General features: G+C 38.2%; 3 protein-coding genes across 4 annotated transcripts; 2 read left to right on the top strand and 1 right to left on the bottom strand.

The window, feature by feature from the left end:
* Positions 1–393: 393 nt before the first annotated feature.
* Positions 394–1350, top strand: ch25hl1.1 (cholesterol 25-hydroxylase like 1, tandem duplicate 1). The gene has a single exon (XM_079620593.1). It carries the CDS (start codon positions 503–505, stop codon positions 1340–1342), a length of 840 nt encoding a protein of 279 aa, XP_079476719.1. The 5' UTR covers positions 394–502; the 3' UTR covers positions 1343–1350.
* kti12 (KTI12 chromatin associated homolog) lies at positions 1350–18203 on the bottom strand. 2 transcript variants are annotated; one of them, XM_079620594.1, is made up of 9 exons: positions 17887–18203; positions 17113–17164; positions 16310–16362; positions 8412–8467; positions 8254–8333; positions 7594–7753; positions 7418–7480; positions 7186–7254; positions 1350–4731 (listed from the first exon to the last, which is right to left on the bottom strand). In XM_079620594.1, the coding sequence occupies exons 1-9, from the start codon at positions 18035–18037 to the stop codon at positions 4588–4590; spliced, it is 828 nt and encodes a 275-aa protein (XP_079476720.1). In that variant the 5' UTR covers positions 18038–18203; the 3' UTR covers positions 1350–4587. The 2 variants fall into 2 exon arrangements, with proteins under 2 accessions (XP_079476720.1, XP_079476721.1); XM_079620595.1 differs by having other exon boundaries at positions 3571–4731; positions 7186–7334.
* Positions 8813–15186, top strand: LOC307003101 (uncharacterized protein; the record flags this gene model as incomplete). Its single annotated transcript, XM_079621214.1, has 2 exons — positions 8813–8875; positions 9003–15186. Exon 2 carries the CDS (start codon positions 9259–9261, stop codon positions 15184–15186), a length of 5928 nt encoding a protein of 1975 aa, XP_079477340.1. The 5' UTR covers positions 8813–8875; positions 9003–9258.
* Positions 18204–19582: the final 1379 nt, after the last annotated feature.

The raw sequence follows: 19582 nt of genomic DNA, 5'->3' as shown, positions 1-19582 counted from the left end.
CTTGCAGAATCTGCAAAATATTAATAATTTAAAAATATATGAGAAGGATCATAAAAATTGCACTTTGTTTTTTATGTAGTACTGCCCTGAATAAGCCATTTCACAAAACACATCTTTAGTCCAGAAAAATACTTGACACGAATCACCTAGTTCAAAAGTTTTGACACCCTTGATTCGTTTGGATTGGATGATCGGTGGATACTGTTATGATTTTGTCTTCTGGATAGTAGAAGGTCTTAGTAATAATTCCATCTATTTAAAGATCAATAACCCAGACTTTAAAGAGAGGGAGAGACTGGGGTATTTGAGAAAGCTTTTCTTCTGTGCCAGGAGTTGATGGAAGTAATCCTGCATAACATTAGTTCACTAATTTTGGAAACTTTGGCTGAGAGAAAGCACCTTATCATGGATTTACCGGAGTTCCAAGTCTGGCTCAGTGGTATAAATAAGGCTGGGTTATTCCCCATCAGCATTCACTGCCATTGCTCAATCCAGCAGCAGGATGTGGAACATCAGTGAAGTCGCTCTTCAGCTCCCAACGTCCAGCGCTTCAAACCGTCTCCTCCAGCCCGTGTGGGACCACCTGTATTATCAGCACTACAGCCGGGTCTCGTCTCCGTTCTTCCCTGTGCTGCTCGCCTTCTCCAGCTACTTCATCTTCAGCGTCCCCTTCGCGCTCCTGGATGTCCTAGGAGAGAAAGCTCCTCTTTTCAAGTACAAGATCCAAAAGGAGCGGCGTCCCACCGTCGGCATGATGCTGAGGACTCTGGGAACGGCGGTGTACAATCATCTAGTGTTTGTTCTCCCGGCTGTGTTGATCACCAACGTGGTGATGCCTGCGCCTCCACTTCCAGCAGTCGCTCCGACCGTATGGGAGCTGTTGTCAGGCGGGTTGGGTGCTTTGCTCGTCTTCGACGCCCAGTACTTCTTCTGGCACATGGTGCACCACAAAAACCCTCACCTGTACAGATGGGTCCACGCCATCCATCACGATTACATCTCGCCGTTCTCCTGGTCCACCCAGCACCTGAGCGGCGTGGAGCTGATGACGGTGGGCTTCTGGAGCAACCTCGATCCCGTCCTGCTCAAGTGCCATCCTTTGACCGTGTGGACCATCACTGTTTTCAGCATTTGGATGTCTGTGGAAGACCACATCGGCTACGACCTGCCATATTCTCCTAGCCACCTGGTTCCTTTTGGGCTTCTTGGAGGGGCGATGGCCCATGACATGCATCACCAGAAACCCAGCAGCAACTTTGCACCTTTCTTTAGTCACTGGGACAGACTTTTCGGCACTGCCGTAACAGTGAAACGGACTCATAAAAGCGATGAAGAACAGTAGACGGTTTCATTGGTTTTAAACCTTTAATTAGTGTAAATATAAAGCATTTTAATACTTGTATACATTTCTGTCGGCATTCTATATGGTTGAAATTAATAAACAAAAAGTTTGTATATATTATTGTGCATATCTTGGAGACAAGTTGGGGATTATTGAATGTGCTGTGTCCATTTTTCTTATTAAAATATTTTGTTGCACTACAACATGTACAGTAGCATAAAAATTATTCCAAAAGCAGCGGTCAGGAAGTGGAAGCACATGCACAACAACGCTTTCCTTCACATTAGTTACAGCCAATGATCTGATATTTTTACAGCTTTTCAGTAATTATGCTTCCTCTTACATAAAACAGCACAATATCTTGTTACTAACCCGATTATTGAACTAATGAGGTTTAAAGAGAGAGGAACTTCCACTCCCTTCTTAGCCAGTGGGTTTCCTCAAAATTACTTGTACAGATTAAAAGATCAAATATTCCTCCTCCGGAAAACAGTATATTTCTTTGAAAGAGAGGAATGAACAAAGTCTTTGTTTATACTAAAATCACCCTAAAATAAATGAATAAAACCACTTGTTTAAGCTGAGAACATTGAACTGCTTTAAGATAAAAAAAGCCCTCGTTGTGGGAAGATGAAGCAATTTCTTGATAGAATGTTATGTAAAGTTTCACAATGAATTAATACAGTAAAGCATTTCACTTCAACCGTTGATTACATAATGCTGATTTTATTTAATTTGGATTAATGTTCCGTTAGATCCCTACAGAAAAGGAGCAAAGAAAACCTCAGTACTCTGTAAGACTTTGTATTTATAACTATACATTACCATTGTTTGGGTTTGTAAGATTTGCTTTTATAAGTATTTTATTAGTATTTTTATATATTTAAAAATGTTAATTCCTGTGATGGCAAAGCTGAATATTCAGCATCATTACTCTAGTTTTCAGTCACATGATCCTTCAGAAATCATTCTAATATGATGATTTGAAAGAAACAAGAAACATTTTTACTATCAGTGTTATCTTTATAGTCACTTTTGATCAGATTAATGCGTCCTCGCAGAATAAAAAAAAATCGTACTAACCTCAAACTTTTGAACTGTAGTGTACTTTCTTTCTACTTAGAGGACTTATAGGCCCTTTTACAAAGTCTTTTGTAAAAGTCCTTTTCCAAATTTAGTTTTTTGGGGGTAGCCTATACTAGAAAAGGGTTTCAAGCTTGAATGTTAATATATATATATATCACATATTTTATGTTGTTGCAGGTTGCAGCACCTCTCTGCCCAGTAGCTTAAACAGTAGAGCATTGGCTCTTGCAACGCCAAGGTCATGGGCTCGATTCCCAGGGAAAGCAATAACTGATAAGAATGTGAATGTGTAGCCTATACCTTGAAATGCAATGTAAGTGGCTTTGGATAAAAGCGTCTGCCAAATTCTTAAATGTAAATGATTGGTCAGCTGGACTAATGTGTTGTGGACAGTAACTAAGTACATTTACTTGAGTACTGTACTTAAGGACACTTTTTGAGTATCTGTACTTTACTTGAGTATTATTTTTTCTGGACACTTTTTACTTTAATTTCACTACATTTGAAAGACAAATATCATACTTTTTACTCCACTACATTTCTGTCAAGGTCCTTGCGTAGAAAGGTTGGAGATTAATGTCAATCTGACGTTGGATTCTGACATCAACCTGATTTTCATTTTCAGAGTTGGGTTTGGTCTTTTGAATGCAAATTTTGTCATTGTTTTGGAGCACACTAGCTTATAGATAACAGTAAGGCTAACATATTCATACTCAAATGCCAACAAACTTTAAATAGGGCACTATTTGAGGGAACCATTGTGGACATTATTGAGTGTACTTATTCAATCTCACATTTAATCCCACTACTGAAACTGTTCTAGAAATAAATGTGATATTGATATGAGAGTAGGTAGGCAGCCATAGATTTATAGGCATAAGGTACTGTAAGTATTACAACAATAATATAACAATGCATTGACATTTACTTTTGATACTTAAGTACTTTTAAAAACGAGTACTTCTGTAATTTTACGTAGGTCAAAATCAGTCTTTACAACTTTTAGCCTACTTGTAACGGAGTAATATTTGTCTGTACTTTCAACTCAAGTAAGGAAGATGTGTACTTTGTCCACCTCTGGTTGTGAAGAACCACTTCGAGAGTGTTTGAGAGTTCAGACACTCTTCTTACTTTGTATATTTGCAGTAACATTTCACACTAAAGAAAGTTGGAAATGTAAAAAAAAAAAAAAAAAAAATATTATAGGTCCTCTTTAAATCGCACTTCATGTCCTACAACTAATATTCCTGTACAGTAAAGAACACCTTGCAATTAAGAACACATAAGAATCATCCACATAGTTAAGGAGTGATAATTTTTTAAAAACAAATAACTAACCAAATTGTGAAATTGGGACTTACAATGCCAAAAAAGACTGGACTATACAAACATAAAACATGAAAAAAAAGATTGACAAAAATATAACCAACATGTTGCTATTTTCACCATGCGAAAGAGTCTGAGGGGTCATGACAGAAGTTATTGGAGTGCATGTTTTCTTCAAATCATATTACACCAGATTAAAATTGTACACAAACAGCTGGCCTGTTTCCCCCAGTGAATCCCTAACACAAGAGTCAATATGGCTCTCCAAACACTTGCATTTGCCCAGAGGCATAAACAGAAGACTTGCATGAAAAACACTAACAGTCAGCGTCTCAATGAGTTTTATGGTTCATTTCATTAGCCTGCCCACGTCTGAAGCCTGGAAACATCTGTATGTACGCATTGGTGACTTCAATCAAACATTACGCTCATTTCAAGGTCGGTGAACCACTGAAGACAAACATCCAGACGGCAGCTGAACGTTTCCCAGCATGTTCCCTGTTACTGAAGAGAAAAGGGAACAATCTCTGAGAGAAAGACAAAAAGCACTGCAGTGAACCGGACGGGTGACATGTTGGGTTGTTAGGTGATGGGAATCAAATCCAGCTTGTGATATTTCCTCCAATTTTCTCACTGCGCAACTTTAAATTAATATCCTGGAACGGTCCAGTTTGTTTCGACCAGAATTCTACTCTTTAATGATTTGTATTAACACACCAATGAATATAGAACGACATTGGAAAAGTTGAACATTTATTGCACTCAAAACATTCTTAAAATGCAACTTGAAAACAATAAATATTGCTTGAGAATTACAAATTAAAAAACACCTGTTAGTGCATACTCTTATTAAGATACTGCACAAACATATTGGCAATCTGTCCAATGTTCTCTGTTGGATGCATCTTGGTGTAACTGATGAACTGACGTCTGAGTTTCCTCAGCTCCACCATGTTAAGACTTCTCGTGAGTTCGATGTATTGAACAAGTTAAGAAAACTGGGCTGTTACAATAAAGTACATTGCATTGGCAAAAAAAAAAAAAAGTGTTTCATATCGATGAGAAGGAACGCATTAATAATACTGCAGTGTTATTGTTTTGGAAAGAATGTACTTTTATTCAGTAACGGATGCATTAAATGTATCAAAACTGACAAAATACAAAATTTGGTAACACTTTATTTTACAGTGTCCTTGTTGTTGCATATGTTACATGTACTTACCGTAGTAATAACAGTAAATTATGCATAATTACATGCAATTAACCCTCAACCTAACCCTATAGTAAGTACATGTAGTTGCTTAATATTACTTGGTGCTTAAATATATAATTACACTGTAACAATGACACCTTAAAATAAAGTGTAACCAAATATTTATATTTCAAATAAATGCTTTCTATTTATCAAAGAGTTTTCACAAAAAACATCAAGCAGCACAACTGTTTTTATCATTAGCTGTGGCCATCCGCCTATTTTGATGCATTTTGGAATATAAAAAAATATAAATGGAAACGGAGATGCGCATAAATTAAAAAAATGCACAAAAAACGTATGTGCTCAATTGAGGCAGATCATTTTTATACGATAAGACAACATGCACAAACTATGATGGAACCACATTCTCCAAATAAATCCCTCAATGCTCCACAGTGGATGTGATTGGAAAACTGGACTAACCAGCGGACTTATTTGCGAGACAACAAAGAACGAGTATAAATGAACTTCTAATGAATCCCATTTGAATTCTGTATCTCGAAGGGCGGCCAGCACTGGTCCGTCTCTCTACGTGTCTAAACGCTAAAGCTGTAATGGACAGCCACCGAACTGCAATTCCGTCAGAGAGAAATGACATTCTTTGATGTTTGTGTATTCATCACATGCGCAGGTCCTGTTTATTACTACAACTCATCTTCAGTTAGCATTAAACGGATCAACGTTCTGTCAGCAAGATTCAATCGAGCACAAGTCGAATATTCCAGGCTTGATCTTGGTTTCATGTTGTAATCGTTTCTAATGCCTTGAACGTTTATGGTAGGACATTTCTGTGTTGTCACAGTGAGAAACATCAAATAGCAGTGATGGTTGGCTCAGCAAAGCAAGACATTACATTTCCCTGAAAAAATCAGAGATAAAGCTACAGAGCCCCTAAAGGGACATGGTGGTGGAAAAAAATATGAGATGAGAGGAAAAAAATAAGTCATCAATGCTTTTGCGTTTTCTCGCCAAATATTGTGCGTTCCCCTGAGAAACTTTGCGTTCGTTTCCAAAATGTTTGTTACCCCGAGAAACTTTGCGTTCACACACCACGGTTTGCGTTCCCCCGAGAAACTTTGCGTTCACACCACGGTTTGCGTTCCCCCGAGAAACTTTGCATTCACACACCACGGTTTGCGTTTCCCCGAGAAACTTTGCGTTCACACACCACGGTTTGCGTTCCCCCGAGAAACTTTGCGTTCACACACCACGGTTTGCGTTCCCCCGAGAAACTTTGCGTTCACACACCACGGTTTGCGTTCCCCCGAGAAACTTTGCGTTCACACACCACGGTTTGCGTTCTCCCGAGAAATTTTGCGTTCACACACCACGGTTTGCGTTCCCCCGAGAAACTTTGCGTTCACCCACCACGGTTTGCGTTCCCCCGAGAAACTTTGCGTTCACACACCACGGTTTGCGTTCCCCCGAGAAATTTTGCGTTCACACACCACGGTTTGCGTTCCCCCGAGAAACTTTGCGTTCACACACCACGGTTTGCGTTCCCCCGAGAAACTTTGCGTTCACACACCACGGTTTGCGTTCCCCCGAGAAACTTTGCGTTCACACACCATGGTTTGCGTTCCCCCGAGAAACTTTGCGTTCACACACCACGGTTTGCGTTCCCCCGAGAAACTTTGCGTTCACACACCACGGTTTGCGTTCCCCCGAGAAACTTTGCGTTTGCTCGACAATGTTTTGCATTTCCCTGAGAAACTTTACGTTCACTTGCAAAATGTTTTGCATTCGAACGCAAAGTTTCTTAGGGGAACAATAGTTTTGGCAAGGGAACGGAAAGATTTTGCAAGCATTAAGTACACAATAAATGCCTTTAATTGGATTCAGACTAACTTACTGACTAGCACCTCTGATAGGCCATTGCGTTCACACGCTCAACAGATAAGATTGTGATTGGCTACAATGCTCAACGCTTATAAAACACACTGTAAATAGAAACCTTTGACGCTCAGAGAGCAATCAAACGAAAAACTAATGAGAGTGTTTGAAAGCAGCATCTATTAGTGTGTACCGAATATACACAGTACTCTGTATTTAGAAATGCTGTTTGTTTTTTTGAATTAAGTACCGACTGGTATCGGTATTGCCAGTACATATGATAAACCTAATAGATAGAAATTCAAAGCTAGAGAAATGCTAAACATGCGAGAATAAAGGATATCTTTTCTGTAGCTCCAGGAATGGAAATGAGATCTCCAGGGACGCTGGTCTTCTGTGACTCAAGAACAGCCTGGGACATAAAACAACCCGTATGACGACACATTCTATTGATACTGACTTGCAATGCCAAAGCAATCTATAAACGCTCACCTGTAGGCAATAAAACAGGAAAAAATGACTCTGAAAGCTTTCTATTTTTATAACAGAACACCTGAAGGAGATGAAAATCATACCATTAAGACATCTTGAGTAACTTTGTCCAACTCGTACAGAAAGTTGGTGGATGAGAGCGGTTGCTGTAAAAAAACAACAACAGAAAAGGAAACATGTTCTAATGTCTATTCATGGGAAATGAAAAGTACACAATGCTGCTACATACTCATGCATAATGCATTATTAGTGGTCTTACGCTCTGTGTGGACTGATTAGGTGCTGGTGCTTTTCTTCTAAAAAGTGCATCGCAGATGGCTTCAAACGGAAGTGAGTCTTCTTGCTGAATAGTAAAGAGTGGACTATCCCATCTATTCCTTGAATCAGGGGCTTCAAAACGCTGTATTAGTCCATCAAGACTGTTGTTTTAAAAAAACAATGGATAATATATTTAGCATCTTTATTCTATAACATAAACTACCATTCAGAACTTTGGGGTCGGTAAGATAAAAAAAAAAAAGTTTTAAAGTCTCTTATGGGCTGCATTTATTTGATGAATACAGTAAAAAAAAAAAAAAAAGTTATTACAATGTAAACCCATTTTACAAATGCAATTTAAATGCAAAGCTGAATTTTTTTTATAGCTTTTTTTCGTATTATTCTCAACGTTGAAAAGAGTTTATATTTGTGTGCAAACTGTGATTTTTCAGGATTCTTTGATGAATCGAAAGTTCAAAAGAACAGCATTTATTTGAAATGGAAAACCTTGGTAACATTATAAATGCCCTTACTGTAACTTTTAATCTATTAAAATCAGTTTATATGGACTTACTGATCCTAAACGTTTGAACGGTAGTGTATATCTTATGACAGAAACACATAATTAACAGAACCACACTGAGACGAAACGAATGCTTACATTTCCTGTGTGTACTGAGTATCAGCCTCTCTGCATTTATTCCATTCTGAGCTCACGTCAGCGGACGTCAAACAGTACATCTGCAGGGGTTATAGCATTATGTGCAAAACATACAAAAATATAGATAATATATAAGTTATATATAAGAGCTTACATACCAAGCAATGGGGTGTTTGAGTATGTTTGATTAGACAGAACAGCTCATATCTGTAGCCTGGAATTAAAACAATTAATATGCCAAACTGAAATCATAAGAGTGTCACATGCAACACCAGCTGTTGAGAGTTTGTATGCCACTTAATATAACACTTTAAAAGGAACACGCCGACTTTTTGGGACTTTAGCTTATTCACCGTATCCCCCAGAGTTAGATAAGTCCATACATACTGTAACAGACTTCGGTTTGATAAATATTCGAATTAGTTTTTGAACACATTTTTTATGTTTATATTGTTTAGATGGGTTTAAGCAATCAGTATCTGTCTTACTAAGGAGGGACTTTTATTTTGACGGGTATTGTCGTCTACGGGGAAGGAAAGGGAGAGCACGTAATTCAAGTGCTTCAGAGTTGTTTTGCAGCTATAACGTTTGGAACTTTAAGCACCCCCCGAAAAGGCATAAGGTCTGTATAATATATATTTGATAACTGTTTGTTGTTATGACTGTTTTGTGTAATTCGCTGTTTGTTAATGTTAATGATAGTTTTGAACTAGTCGGTAATTCGCGCTTCTTGTACTTTGTTTGTTTAGCTCTTACGGTGATTTTTGGAGTCTTACGGTGATTTGTGGAGTGAAAAAGGACTCAATAAACTTCATTAACATCAGTAAAGTTTTGGCCATCATTCGGGCGGGGGTCCGCTACAGTAAGAGCTTCACCTTCGCTGGTTCACATCCCCGCTGCACGTGCTTGTTCATGGGAGCAACGTGACGATTGTGAACGGATTGCAACACGATGGAATCAGCGTGATGGTCTAAAGAGCTGGAACGCCATAAAAGTGAGTTGACTATGGAAAATGATACTGACGATTCAGAATCTGAAAGCCTGCTGCAGATGGAATCAGAAGGTAAAAAGGAAGATGATGGAAAAGCAGTTAAATGTAAAGATAAAAATGCATCTGAACTTCAGTGTCATGTACAAGACAGTGCAGAGCTCCCTCGACGTTCAGAACGTCCACATATTCCTACGGAGAAAATGCTTGCTTACCAGAAAGATGAGTGCTGTAAGAAAGAAAGAAGGTTAACGGCTTTGTATGACCAATGGAAATTAGATGCTCGTAAAGCAAGACATGACTTAAAATCAGAGATCTCTGATAAGCAGCTTGCTGACATTGCTGACTCTCTTGATGATAAAAAGAACTGTATCATAAAAATCTTCAGTGAAATAAGGGAACATATCACACCAGCTGCTGATTTAAGACGTAAAATTGATGCATGTGAAGCCGTGACCAATGACATCGTCAAAATTGTGCTGGAAAGGTTGACAACAGTAGATGGCGAGTTTGATGCAGAACAGGAAAAGGGCCGTCTACATGAACTTTTAGCTCATAGTTATGCTCGTTCCATATATGGTTCCAGTGCTTCACAAACAGTCAGCAACCATTCTAGACCTTCTTGTACGTCAAGCAAGCGAGCAGATGCGGCGGCAGAGCTGGCTGCGAAAGAGGCTGAATACAAAATATTGCAAAAGGAAAGACAACAAAAGGAAAAAATAAGAACTCTAGAAGAGCAGCTCAGACAAGAGCTAGAGACACACAGGTTTGAATTAGAACAGCTGCAGATAGAAAAGGATTTAGAGGTTGCTCGAGCCAGAGTAAAATCATATGATGAAGGAATAAAGCAAGAGACAAAGAGTCAGTCTATACAGAATGAACGTGAAAGTCAGAAAAACAAAATCTTCCCAACGACACAACAGCAATACAATGTTGTCCAGTCAACATCTCTTAGTGAAGTGTCGCATCTTGCTCAGGCAGTTCAGGACAGCATAGCCATCAACAGGTTACCCATACCCGAGCCTTCAGTGTTCAATGGAGACCCAATTCAGTTTGTGGACTGGAAAGCCTCATTTATGTCACTTATAGATAGAAAAGGCATCTCTGCAGCTGATAAACTCTATTATTTGAAAAAGTATGTCAGTGGCTCAGCACACAAATATCTTGAAGGCACCTTTTATCGTAATGATGAAGAAGCATACAAAGATGCTTGGAACAAGCTTAACCAAAGATACGGGCAGCCATTTGTCATTCAAAGAGCATTCCGTGAAAAGCTGTCAAAATGGCCAAGAATACCATCCAAAGACGCAGAAGGTCTGAGAACATTTTCAGACTTCTTAAATGCCTGCCTGCAAGCCATACCTCATGTTAAAGGCCTGGAAATATTAAACGACTGTGAAGAGAATCAAAAGCTGGTACAGAAACTTCCTGACTGGGCAGCCTCCAGGTGGAACCGCCAAGTCACAACATCACTTATGGACGGCAAGGAATTTCCAAGCTTTCAAGACTTTGTAAAATTCATGTCTACTGAAGCAGAAATAGTGTGTAATCCTATCACTTCTCTACATGCTCTTCATTCAAGCGAGTCACCCCATGAGAGAAGAATCTCAAATGAAACCAAAAGAAACAAGGCAATTGTCTTCAAAACACAAACAACAGTGAACCGTGATAAACAGACAATGGCTAAAGGACAGTTAAAAACACCATGCATGTTGTGTCAAGATGACAGCCATCAACTCTGTAAGTGCCCAGAATTCATGGTAAAGTCTCTGAAAGACAGAAGGTCCTATGTCAAAGACAACAAACTCTGTTTTGGGTGTATGAAACCAGGTCACTGTGCTAAGGATTGTTGGCGTCGCCACACATGTGATGTGTGCAAACTGCGACATCCCACATGTCTTCATGATTACAACTATGAGAATAACGGAAACAGAAAGCAACCAACGGTAAGCAATGAGCGTGCACGTGAGAGTGAGATTACAGATGCCATGTCGCTTAATATCACAAGAGAAGGTCGTTCAGTCATTACATCCATGATTGTGCCTGTATGGGTGTCGTCCATCAAAAATCCATCCAATGAACAGCTTGTCTATGCTTTGTTAGACACTCAGAGTGACACCACTTTCATTGATGAAGACGTGAGTAATGCACTGCAAGTGGATACTCAGCCAATAAAACTCAAACTTACCACCATGATGGGAGACAATATGATAATTAAAAGTAAAAGAGCGTCTGATCTTCGTGTGAGAGGGTACAATTCATCAGTACATATCAATCTGCCTCCAGTATACACCAAAGAGTGTATTCCTGTCAATCGTGATCACATTCCAACGCAGGAAACGGCAAAGAACTGGAGTCACTTGAAGGTAATCACAGACGAAATGTCACCTCTTCTCAGCTGTGAAGTAGGTTTACTTATTGGCTACAACTGCCACAGAGTGCTAGCTCCCAGGCAAGTCATACTAGGTAAAGATGATGAACCTTATGCTATTCTAACTGACTTAGGATGGAGTGTTGTGGGCTGCTCCACACCTGGTATCAACGGATCAACATCAGTCAGTCTTTGTCACAGAATAGCCACAAAGGAGATTCCAGCTTTGACACCTATGGATGCCATCCGTGTACTCGAGTCGGACTTTAAGGATGTCACAGCAGACGAAAAGACAATTTCTCAGGATGATATTGTGTTCCTAGAAAAACTCAAAGAAGGTATTAAGAAAAATGCTCAAGGACATTATGAAATGCCTCTTCCGTTCAAACAACGGCCATACTTACCTGATAACAGAGAGCTTGCCAAGGTCAGACTCAATCATTTGAACAAGAAATTCTGTAGAAACGAGAAATATAAGACAGACTACATTACTTACATGAATGACATCATTGAAAGAGGTGATGTAGAAACAGTGAATGATGATGGAACTGATGGCGAAAAGTGGTACATACCTCATCATGGCATTTACCATCCAAAAAAGCCAGACAAGCTACGTGTCGTTTTTGATTGTTCTGCAAAATTCAAAGGCAAAAGTCTCAATGAACATTTGTTACCAGGACCAGACATGATAAACAATCTCACCGGAGTCCTTGTTAGGTTCAGAAGGCATCCTATAGCTGTAATATGTGACATCGAAAAAATGTTTCACCAGTTTCATGTCCAGGAAAATGACCGAGATTACCTGCGCTTCTTATGGTGGAAAAACGGAGACACAAATTCATTGCTTCAAGATTACCGAATGAAAGTGCATCTTTTCGGTGCGGTTTCTTCGCCTGGTTGTGCAAACTATGGACTGAGATATCTAGCCAGTGAGCATAGTCAATCACACTCATTAGCCGCTCAGTTCATCTTAAGAGACTTCTATGTTGATGATGGAGTCACAAGTGTAGAGACGGTGGAAAAGGCCATTCAGCTGGCAAAGGAAGCACGGGAGTTGTGCATAAAGGCAGGTCTTCGACTTCACAAGTTTGTGTCAAATGACAACACTGTTCTGCAGAGCATACCAGCATCAGAACGTGCTGTAAACTTTGAAACCAAGGATCTTACCTTCAGTGACATGCCACTTGAAAGAGCGTTGGGAATTCATTGGAACATACAGAGTGATAGCTTCCAATTCCATATCACACTGAAAGGTCAACCTTCAACACGTCGTGGCATATTGTCAACGGTTGCCTCCATATATGATCCTTTGGGCTTTGTAGCTCCCTATGTTCTCAATGGTAAGAGGATCCTACAAGAAATGTGTCGCCAAGGTACAGGCTGGGATGATCCACTTTCCCTTGCTCTTAGCCCATGGTGGGAGAAATGGCAGAATGACTTTGTCAATCTTGAAAAGGTGGACATACCACGATGTTATGTGCCTGCTGATTTCGGTAGAATTGTAAAAACGGAAATACATCATTTCTCTGATGCAAGTACCTGTGGTTATGGTCAGTGTTCTTATCTGAGAGTAATCAATGAGAAGGATGAGATTCATTGCACTTTCCTCATTGGCAAAGCCCGGGTTGCTCCTGTAAAGATTACTACAATTCCAAGGTTAGAGTTGACGGCAGCAGTGGTATCAGTCAAAATGAGCAATATGCTCAGAGAAGAGCTTGACCTCACCAATGTCAACGAATTCTTTTGGACTGACTCAAAGGTGGTCTTGGGTTACATCAATAACGACGCCCGTCGTTTTCATACGTTTGTATCCAACAGAGTCCAAAAAATACGCCAAAGCACAACACCCAAACAATGGCTGTACGTCCCAACGGATGATAACCCAGCAGACAATGCTTCAAGAGGAAACACAATAAATGAATTGCTCTCATCCAACTGGTTCTCGGGTCCTTCATTCCTGTGGAAGAAAGAAATAGAGACCTCAAATGTTGTACCGGAACTTCCAGTAGGAGATCCAGAAGTTAAAAAGATTCAGACGTTTCAAACAGAAACCACAGAAAGTAAAGATCTTGTAGACCATTTATCAAAGTTCTCATCTTGGTCTAATGCTGTCAAAGCCATTGCACGCCTTGTAAGACGGATTAAGAAGGATAAAAATAATTCGCCAGCTTCTGTAGGTGAACAGGAACATGCAAAAGGCTTGATTCTAAAAGGAGTTCAAAAACAAGTGTATCAGAAAGAAATGGATGTCCTGAGTCAAGGAAAACAACTTCCAGGTTATAATAAACTTCATCACCTGGACGCCTTCATAGATACGGATGGTATGATTAAGGTGGGAGGAAGACTTAGCCACTCATCATGCACTCACTCATTCAAGCACCCACTGATCCTTCCTAAAGATCATCATGTAACAAAGTTGATTATTGCTCACTATCATGAAAGTGTAAAGCATCAAGGAAAGGGTTTTACAATTAATGCAATCAGATCTTCCGGTTATTGGATAACTGGAATAAACAGAGCTGTCACATCTTACATTCGCAACTGTGTACCTTGTAGAAGGTTGAGAAAACCTGTGGAAGGCCAGCGGATGAGTGATCTTCCCACAGAACGTGTAGAGCCTTCCCCACCGTTTGTGTATTGTGGTATGGATTGCTTTGGTCCATTCATGACTAAAGAAGGAAGAAAACAGCACAAAAGGTATGGTCTGCTTCTAACTTGCTTTTGTTCAAGAGCCATTCATATAGAAATGTTAGAAGATATGTCCACAGATGCTTTCATCAACAGTTTACGATGCTTTGTTGCAATTCGAGGCACAGTGAGGCAGATCAGATGTGACCAAGGTACCAATTTCGTTGGCGCAAAAAATGAACTGAACTCGGCATTACAGCAACTTGACCCAGAAAGGCTCTCTGCTTTCCTTGCAGATAAACAGTGTGATTTTGTAATGAATCCCCCTCATTCCAGTCATGCAGGTGGTGTATGGGAGCGTCAAATCAAAACTGTACGTTGTGTTCTTAATGCTACAGTTTCCCTCTCATCAGGCAGGCTCAACGATGCTTCACTGCGCACTTTATTTTATGAAGCCATGGCAATAGTCAACAGTCGCCCCCTTACAGTGGATAACCTGAACGACCCCAAGAGCTTAGAACCGCTCACACCTAACCATCTGATTACCATGAAAGCCACCACAGTCCTACCACCACCAGGAAAGTTCATAAGAGAAGATCTCTATGGGAGAAAGAGATGGAGACGGGTGCAGTACCTTACTGAACAGTTTTGGAGTAGATGGAAAAAAGAGTATCTCCACAACATTACGGCTAGACAATGCTGGCATGCTCCAAAAAGGAATTTTCAGATTGGTGATGTGGTCATGGATACAGATGAGAACCTTCCAAGATATGAGTGGAGACTAGGACGGATCGTAGACACTGTAACTAGCCAAGATGGACTAGTAAGGAAAGTCACAATAGCACTTGGTGACAAAAAACTAAACAAGAAAGGTGAACGGTTAAACAAGGTCTCAGTTGTAGAGAGACCAGCTCAGAAGTTGGTCTTATTATTGGAAGCGGAGTGAACAAATCTTCAAAAGGACTTTGCTTTACACTCATACACACAATGTTTATAATAAGTTAAAATTACTTATGTTTGAAAATTATGCATGTTGAAATAACATTTATAATTTGGTGGGAGTGTAACAGACTTCGGTTTGATAAATATTCGAATTAGTTTTTGAACACATTTTTTATGTTTATATTGTTTAGATGGGTTTAAGCAATCAGTATCTGTCTTACTAAGGAGGGACTTTTATTTTGACGGGTATTGTCGTCTACGGGGAAGGAAAGGGAGAGCACGTAATTCAAGTGCTTCAGAGTTGTTTTGCAGCTATAACGTTTGGAACTTTAAGCACCCCCCGAAAAGGCATAAGGTCTGTATAATATATATTTGATAACTGTTTGTTGTTATGACTGTTTTGTGTAATTCGCTGTTTGTTAATGTTAATGATAGTTTTGAACTAGTCGGTAATTCGCGCTTCTTGTACTTTGTTTGTTTAGCTCTTACGGTGATTTTTGGAGTCTTACGGTGATTTGTGGAGTGAAAAAGGACTCAATAAACTTCATTAACATCAGTAAAGTTTTGGCCATCATTCGGGCGGGGGTCCGCTACACATACCCTTCTCATCTCCGTGCGTGCCGTAACTCTGTCTGACGCACCCACCGCTAGCCTAGCTTAGCACAAAGACTGGAGGTAAACAGCTCCAGCTAGCATACTGCTCCCAATAAGTGACAGAATAACACCAACATTTTCCTATTTACATGTTGTGATTTATAGTCACAGCGTGTACAAAGAACAAGGTCACATGAGACACATCCATCTTCTAACCGTATACATACTGTGAAACTATATTCTCAGAATGCTAGCTGGAGCTGTTTACCTCCAGTCTTTGTGCTAAGCTAGGCTAGCGGTGGGTTCGTCAGACAGAGTTACGGCACGCACGGAGATGGAAAGGGTATGTATGGACTTATCTAACTTTGGGGGATACGGTGAATAAGCTAAAGTCCCAAAAAGTTGGTGTGTTCCTTTAATGTTTTACTCTTGTACAGGATCAATAACTTCTAAAAGTAAATTTAAACACCTAACATTATATGAATAGTAAAGGTGCAGATGTATTCATCATAACAGAACAAACATTGATTTACCTTTAATATAATTCAAGGAATCAAGAATCACAATGTCGTCTCTATTGACTTTCCTGTTTACAAAGAGAGAGAAGCACAGAGAAATCATTTAAATCAAAGTCACAGTACCCTGATAACGCAAGTGTATAATTACAATTAGTGTACAGTTATAATTATACATGTGGACTTTTTAAATATAAGTATATTATTTATTTAATAAATATAATTATTGGTGTAAAATTCCTCCCAGCAGGAGCCGCAACAGCATGTTTTATCTTCACTTTTCTATAGCACATGATCATTCCCACTTAAAACCAAACTGTATTTGCATAAGAGAAGTTTATGATTGCTGCTTATACACAGTTGTGACTATGATTGACAGGACTGAATTATTAGACTACTCCCAAACTACATTTACGACTTCGTTTAAATGTTCAAATTAATTTGAACATGAAGAACTTTTACTGAACTATTTCTCTTTGTATAACAAAAGAGGATCAAAAATCTTTTCAAATCGATAAAAAAAAGGCACTTTTTGGTATTCGGGACTCAAAACATTCATGACATTTGTATAAATACTTTTACCTTGAAAAATATGTTTAATCAATTTCTTTTTTTGTAGACAATTTTACAAATATTTTCCAAAAAAACAACAACATGAATTCATGGACATTACAATTATGAGAATTTGGCAAATGGATTAAATAGATCTTTCTAAATATTTCTACATTATTTGAACATCCATGTTTGCCGTTGATCATTGTTATGTTTGAGTCTCTTTTGCATCTTTAACAGAGATATTATATGAGACATAAATGAATCACCTCTCCACTTCAGCTCTCAGTGATCCTCTCAAACTCTTCTCTTTCTGTGAGTCTGTAGGCAAAGAAATAGCATTATTGTGTCAGTTATTATATTCAGATCAATTGCAAAGAATTGGAAGCAAGACACAAATGTAAAATTTAGTGTCAAATATAAAAGTTTGACTAAATCTTATAAGCAGTGTTGGGTGTAATTAATTAGGTAAATTTAATAACTTTTCCCTTTAAAAAGTGAGGTAAGGGATTACTCTAAATGTTTTCCTGTAATTTAATTAAAAATGTAATTGCATTAAATACTGTATAGACTATAACAATTCTATATAAAACATTAGTGGATTTAACATCAAAATGTAATGCTAAAACGTATTTTCTTTTAAATGTAACCTCCCTTTACACACTTTGGTCAGGTCAAGAATAATTTATGCAATTGCATATTGTTTATGTGAAAGAATCAAAAGTGCTTTTTCGTGTTCATTGTTTAACTGATCGAGGTTGATATGGGATTCAGAAAATAATTAGTAATCCAATAAACTACTTTTTAGAGAGAGTTATTAGTACAGTAATCAAATTACACTGTTGAATAAGTAATTATAGCTAATAATTAATTACTTTTTAGAGTAACTTACCCAACACTGCTTACAAGACCAGGCAGCAAACCATTTTAAACTGGTTTAAGTGTTTTGTTTTCTCAGTTAGATAGACCTTTGGCTTCAGTATTGTCCTAACATACACACATGGCAATACATGCTTGTTAAACTCGACGCATCATCTTCTCACCTGCATATACAGAGCTCTTGTCAATCCCTTGAACTTCATCTCCGACTATATGAACCTGTCTTTCTGTATTTTGGGTGAAGTATTCTCTCAGTTCATGGGCTCGTCGGGTTTTACCACTGCACGGGTATCCACACATCACTATTAAAGGCATTATATTGCAAAAAGTCTGGTTGACGGGAGGATATTCATGCTTTTCTACAGCAAAACATGAGAAGCTCTTCCTCGCGGCTCGCGCTCATGTAGCGGCCCGGTGCAGTCAGTGCATTGCTGCCCTCTATAGGTCAGTGGTCAAAAGGTAAAATATTCCAGATGAGGATGTCATGTCCACGTTTAATCACTGCTTTAAAGAAGTTTTTATAATTCTTAACATGTGCTTAAACTTATTTGTGTGGTCTGGGTTTCCAAAGTTGGGTAAATACTTTTCCAAAGGCTAGATGGGAAACAAAAGATAGCCTAAATGCACTCCGACATGGTGATTTTGATCATCTAATAAACTATAATTAATTGCACACTGATGGTCTCTTTCAGATAAAATTCTATAGGTTTGCAAAATAACCTACCTATTTAAAGAAAAAGACTATTTATTTGTGGGCCTATTTTATCTACAGCTAAAATTAATCACTTTAGAGACTATTTTGATGGATATTTTCCCTTCATTAAAACAGTATTTGTAAGTTTAAGCTTGTATATTTATATTATTAAATCCAGCATTCACACTAATGCATATAAATAGTCCAATATTCCTATGCATAAATAATATTAAATAATTGTGTAATAAAAAATAAAAATAATAGTAATAATTAAATGCAATAATAGATTTATTTCCATGTTATAAATTGTAATAAAATTATTATTTATTTTTTAAATCACTAACTGAAAAATATTTCTTTGTTCACGGACCACGGTGATGTTGCAGTTTAGAGTATATGGATCTGATATTTAAATTGCTTTTGCGCAGATATATTTTATTGGTGCTCAAACATTTCCCCTCACATTACTATCCGAAAACAATTTTAAAGGATTTTTCAAAATGTGAAAATTTTCAAAAAGCATTTCTTACATCTGTTTACAACGGCTCCAAATCCCTTTGTGCATCAGGGAAACCCATGGGAAAGATAAGCTGCTTTGCACCATAATTAGAGTATGATCCTTCCTCTGTGGTTAATGTCTGCTTAGTTAGTCATTTGAAAAATAAAATCTTTAAGAGCAATAGATAAAATGATCATCTAGATTACATCTGTAACCCTATATTGCAGAGACATGTAAAAGACTGATTTGCAGTTTCACATTTATTTTTAAAAATATTTTAACACATTCATTTATCCATTAATCCATTCACTCATTCATCCACTGATTTTATTCTTTCAGATATCCAGACATATTTACAGCAGTTGAATTAATGAATATTGCATACACTTTCTGCTGTCAAAACATCTTAGTGTTGTATGACAAACATTAAAAGCAGACTCACATATAGATATTGTACAGTTTGTCAAATTAACATTTTATTACAATTATATGTAGGTTAATAGGTTAACATAATAATTAACATAGGTTAATTATTTCCAACGTATAGCTTTTCAAAAGCTTTACAATGAATGAAGTTCATATCCTGAAAAATGAATAAATAAAATAAGGCTAATAATCACAAAGCAACAATGTATCTGCATTTTTTTTAATCCTGTACATTTTGTTG

This window comes from Phoxinus phoxinus (assembly GCF_949152265.1).
Source record: "Phoxinus phoxinus genome assembly, chromosome: 8".
NCBI lineage: Eukaryota > Metazoa > Chordata > Actinopteri > Cypriniformes > Leuciscidae > Phoxinus > Phoxinus phoxinus.
Note: the sequence above shows the minus strand (reverse complement) of the source record. Positions and strands in the feature narration are given on the sequence as shown.

Bases quoted from the DNA above. Each gene is read 5' to 3' on its own strand.
- ch25hl1.1 (XM_079620593.1), top strand. From the start codon at position 503: ATGTGGAACATCAGTGAAGTCGCTCTTCAGCTCCCAACGTCCAGCGCT.
- kti12 (XM_079620594.1), bottom strand. From the start codon at position 18,037: ATGCCTTTAATAGTGATGTGTGGATACCCGTGCAGTGGTAAAACCCGA. The intron at 8,468-16,309 runs GTAAATCAATGT...TTTTAATTCCAG, and splicing joins TTCCTTGAATTATATTAAAG to GCTACAGATATGAGCTGTTC. The intron at 7,754-8,253 runs GTAAGCATTCGT...TTAAAACAACAG, and splicing joins ACTCAGTACACACAGGAAAT to TCTTGATGGACTAATACAGC.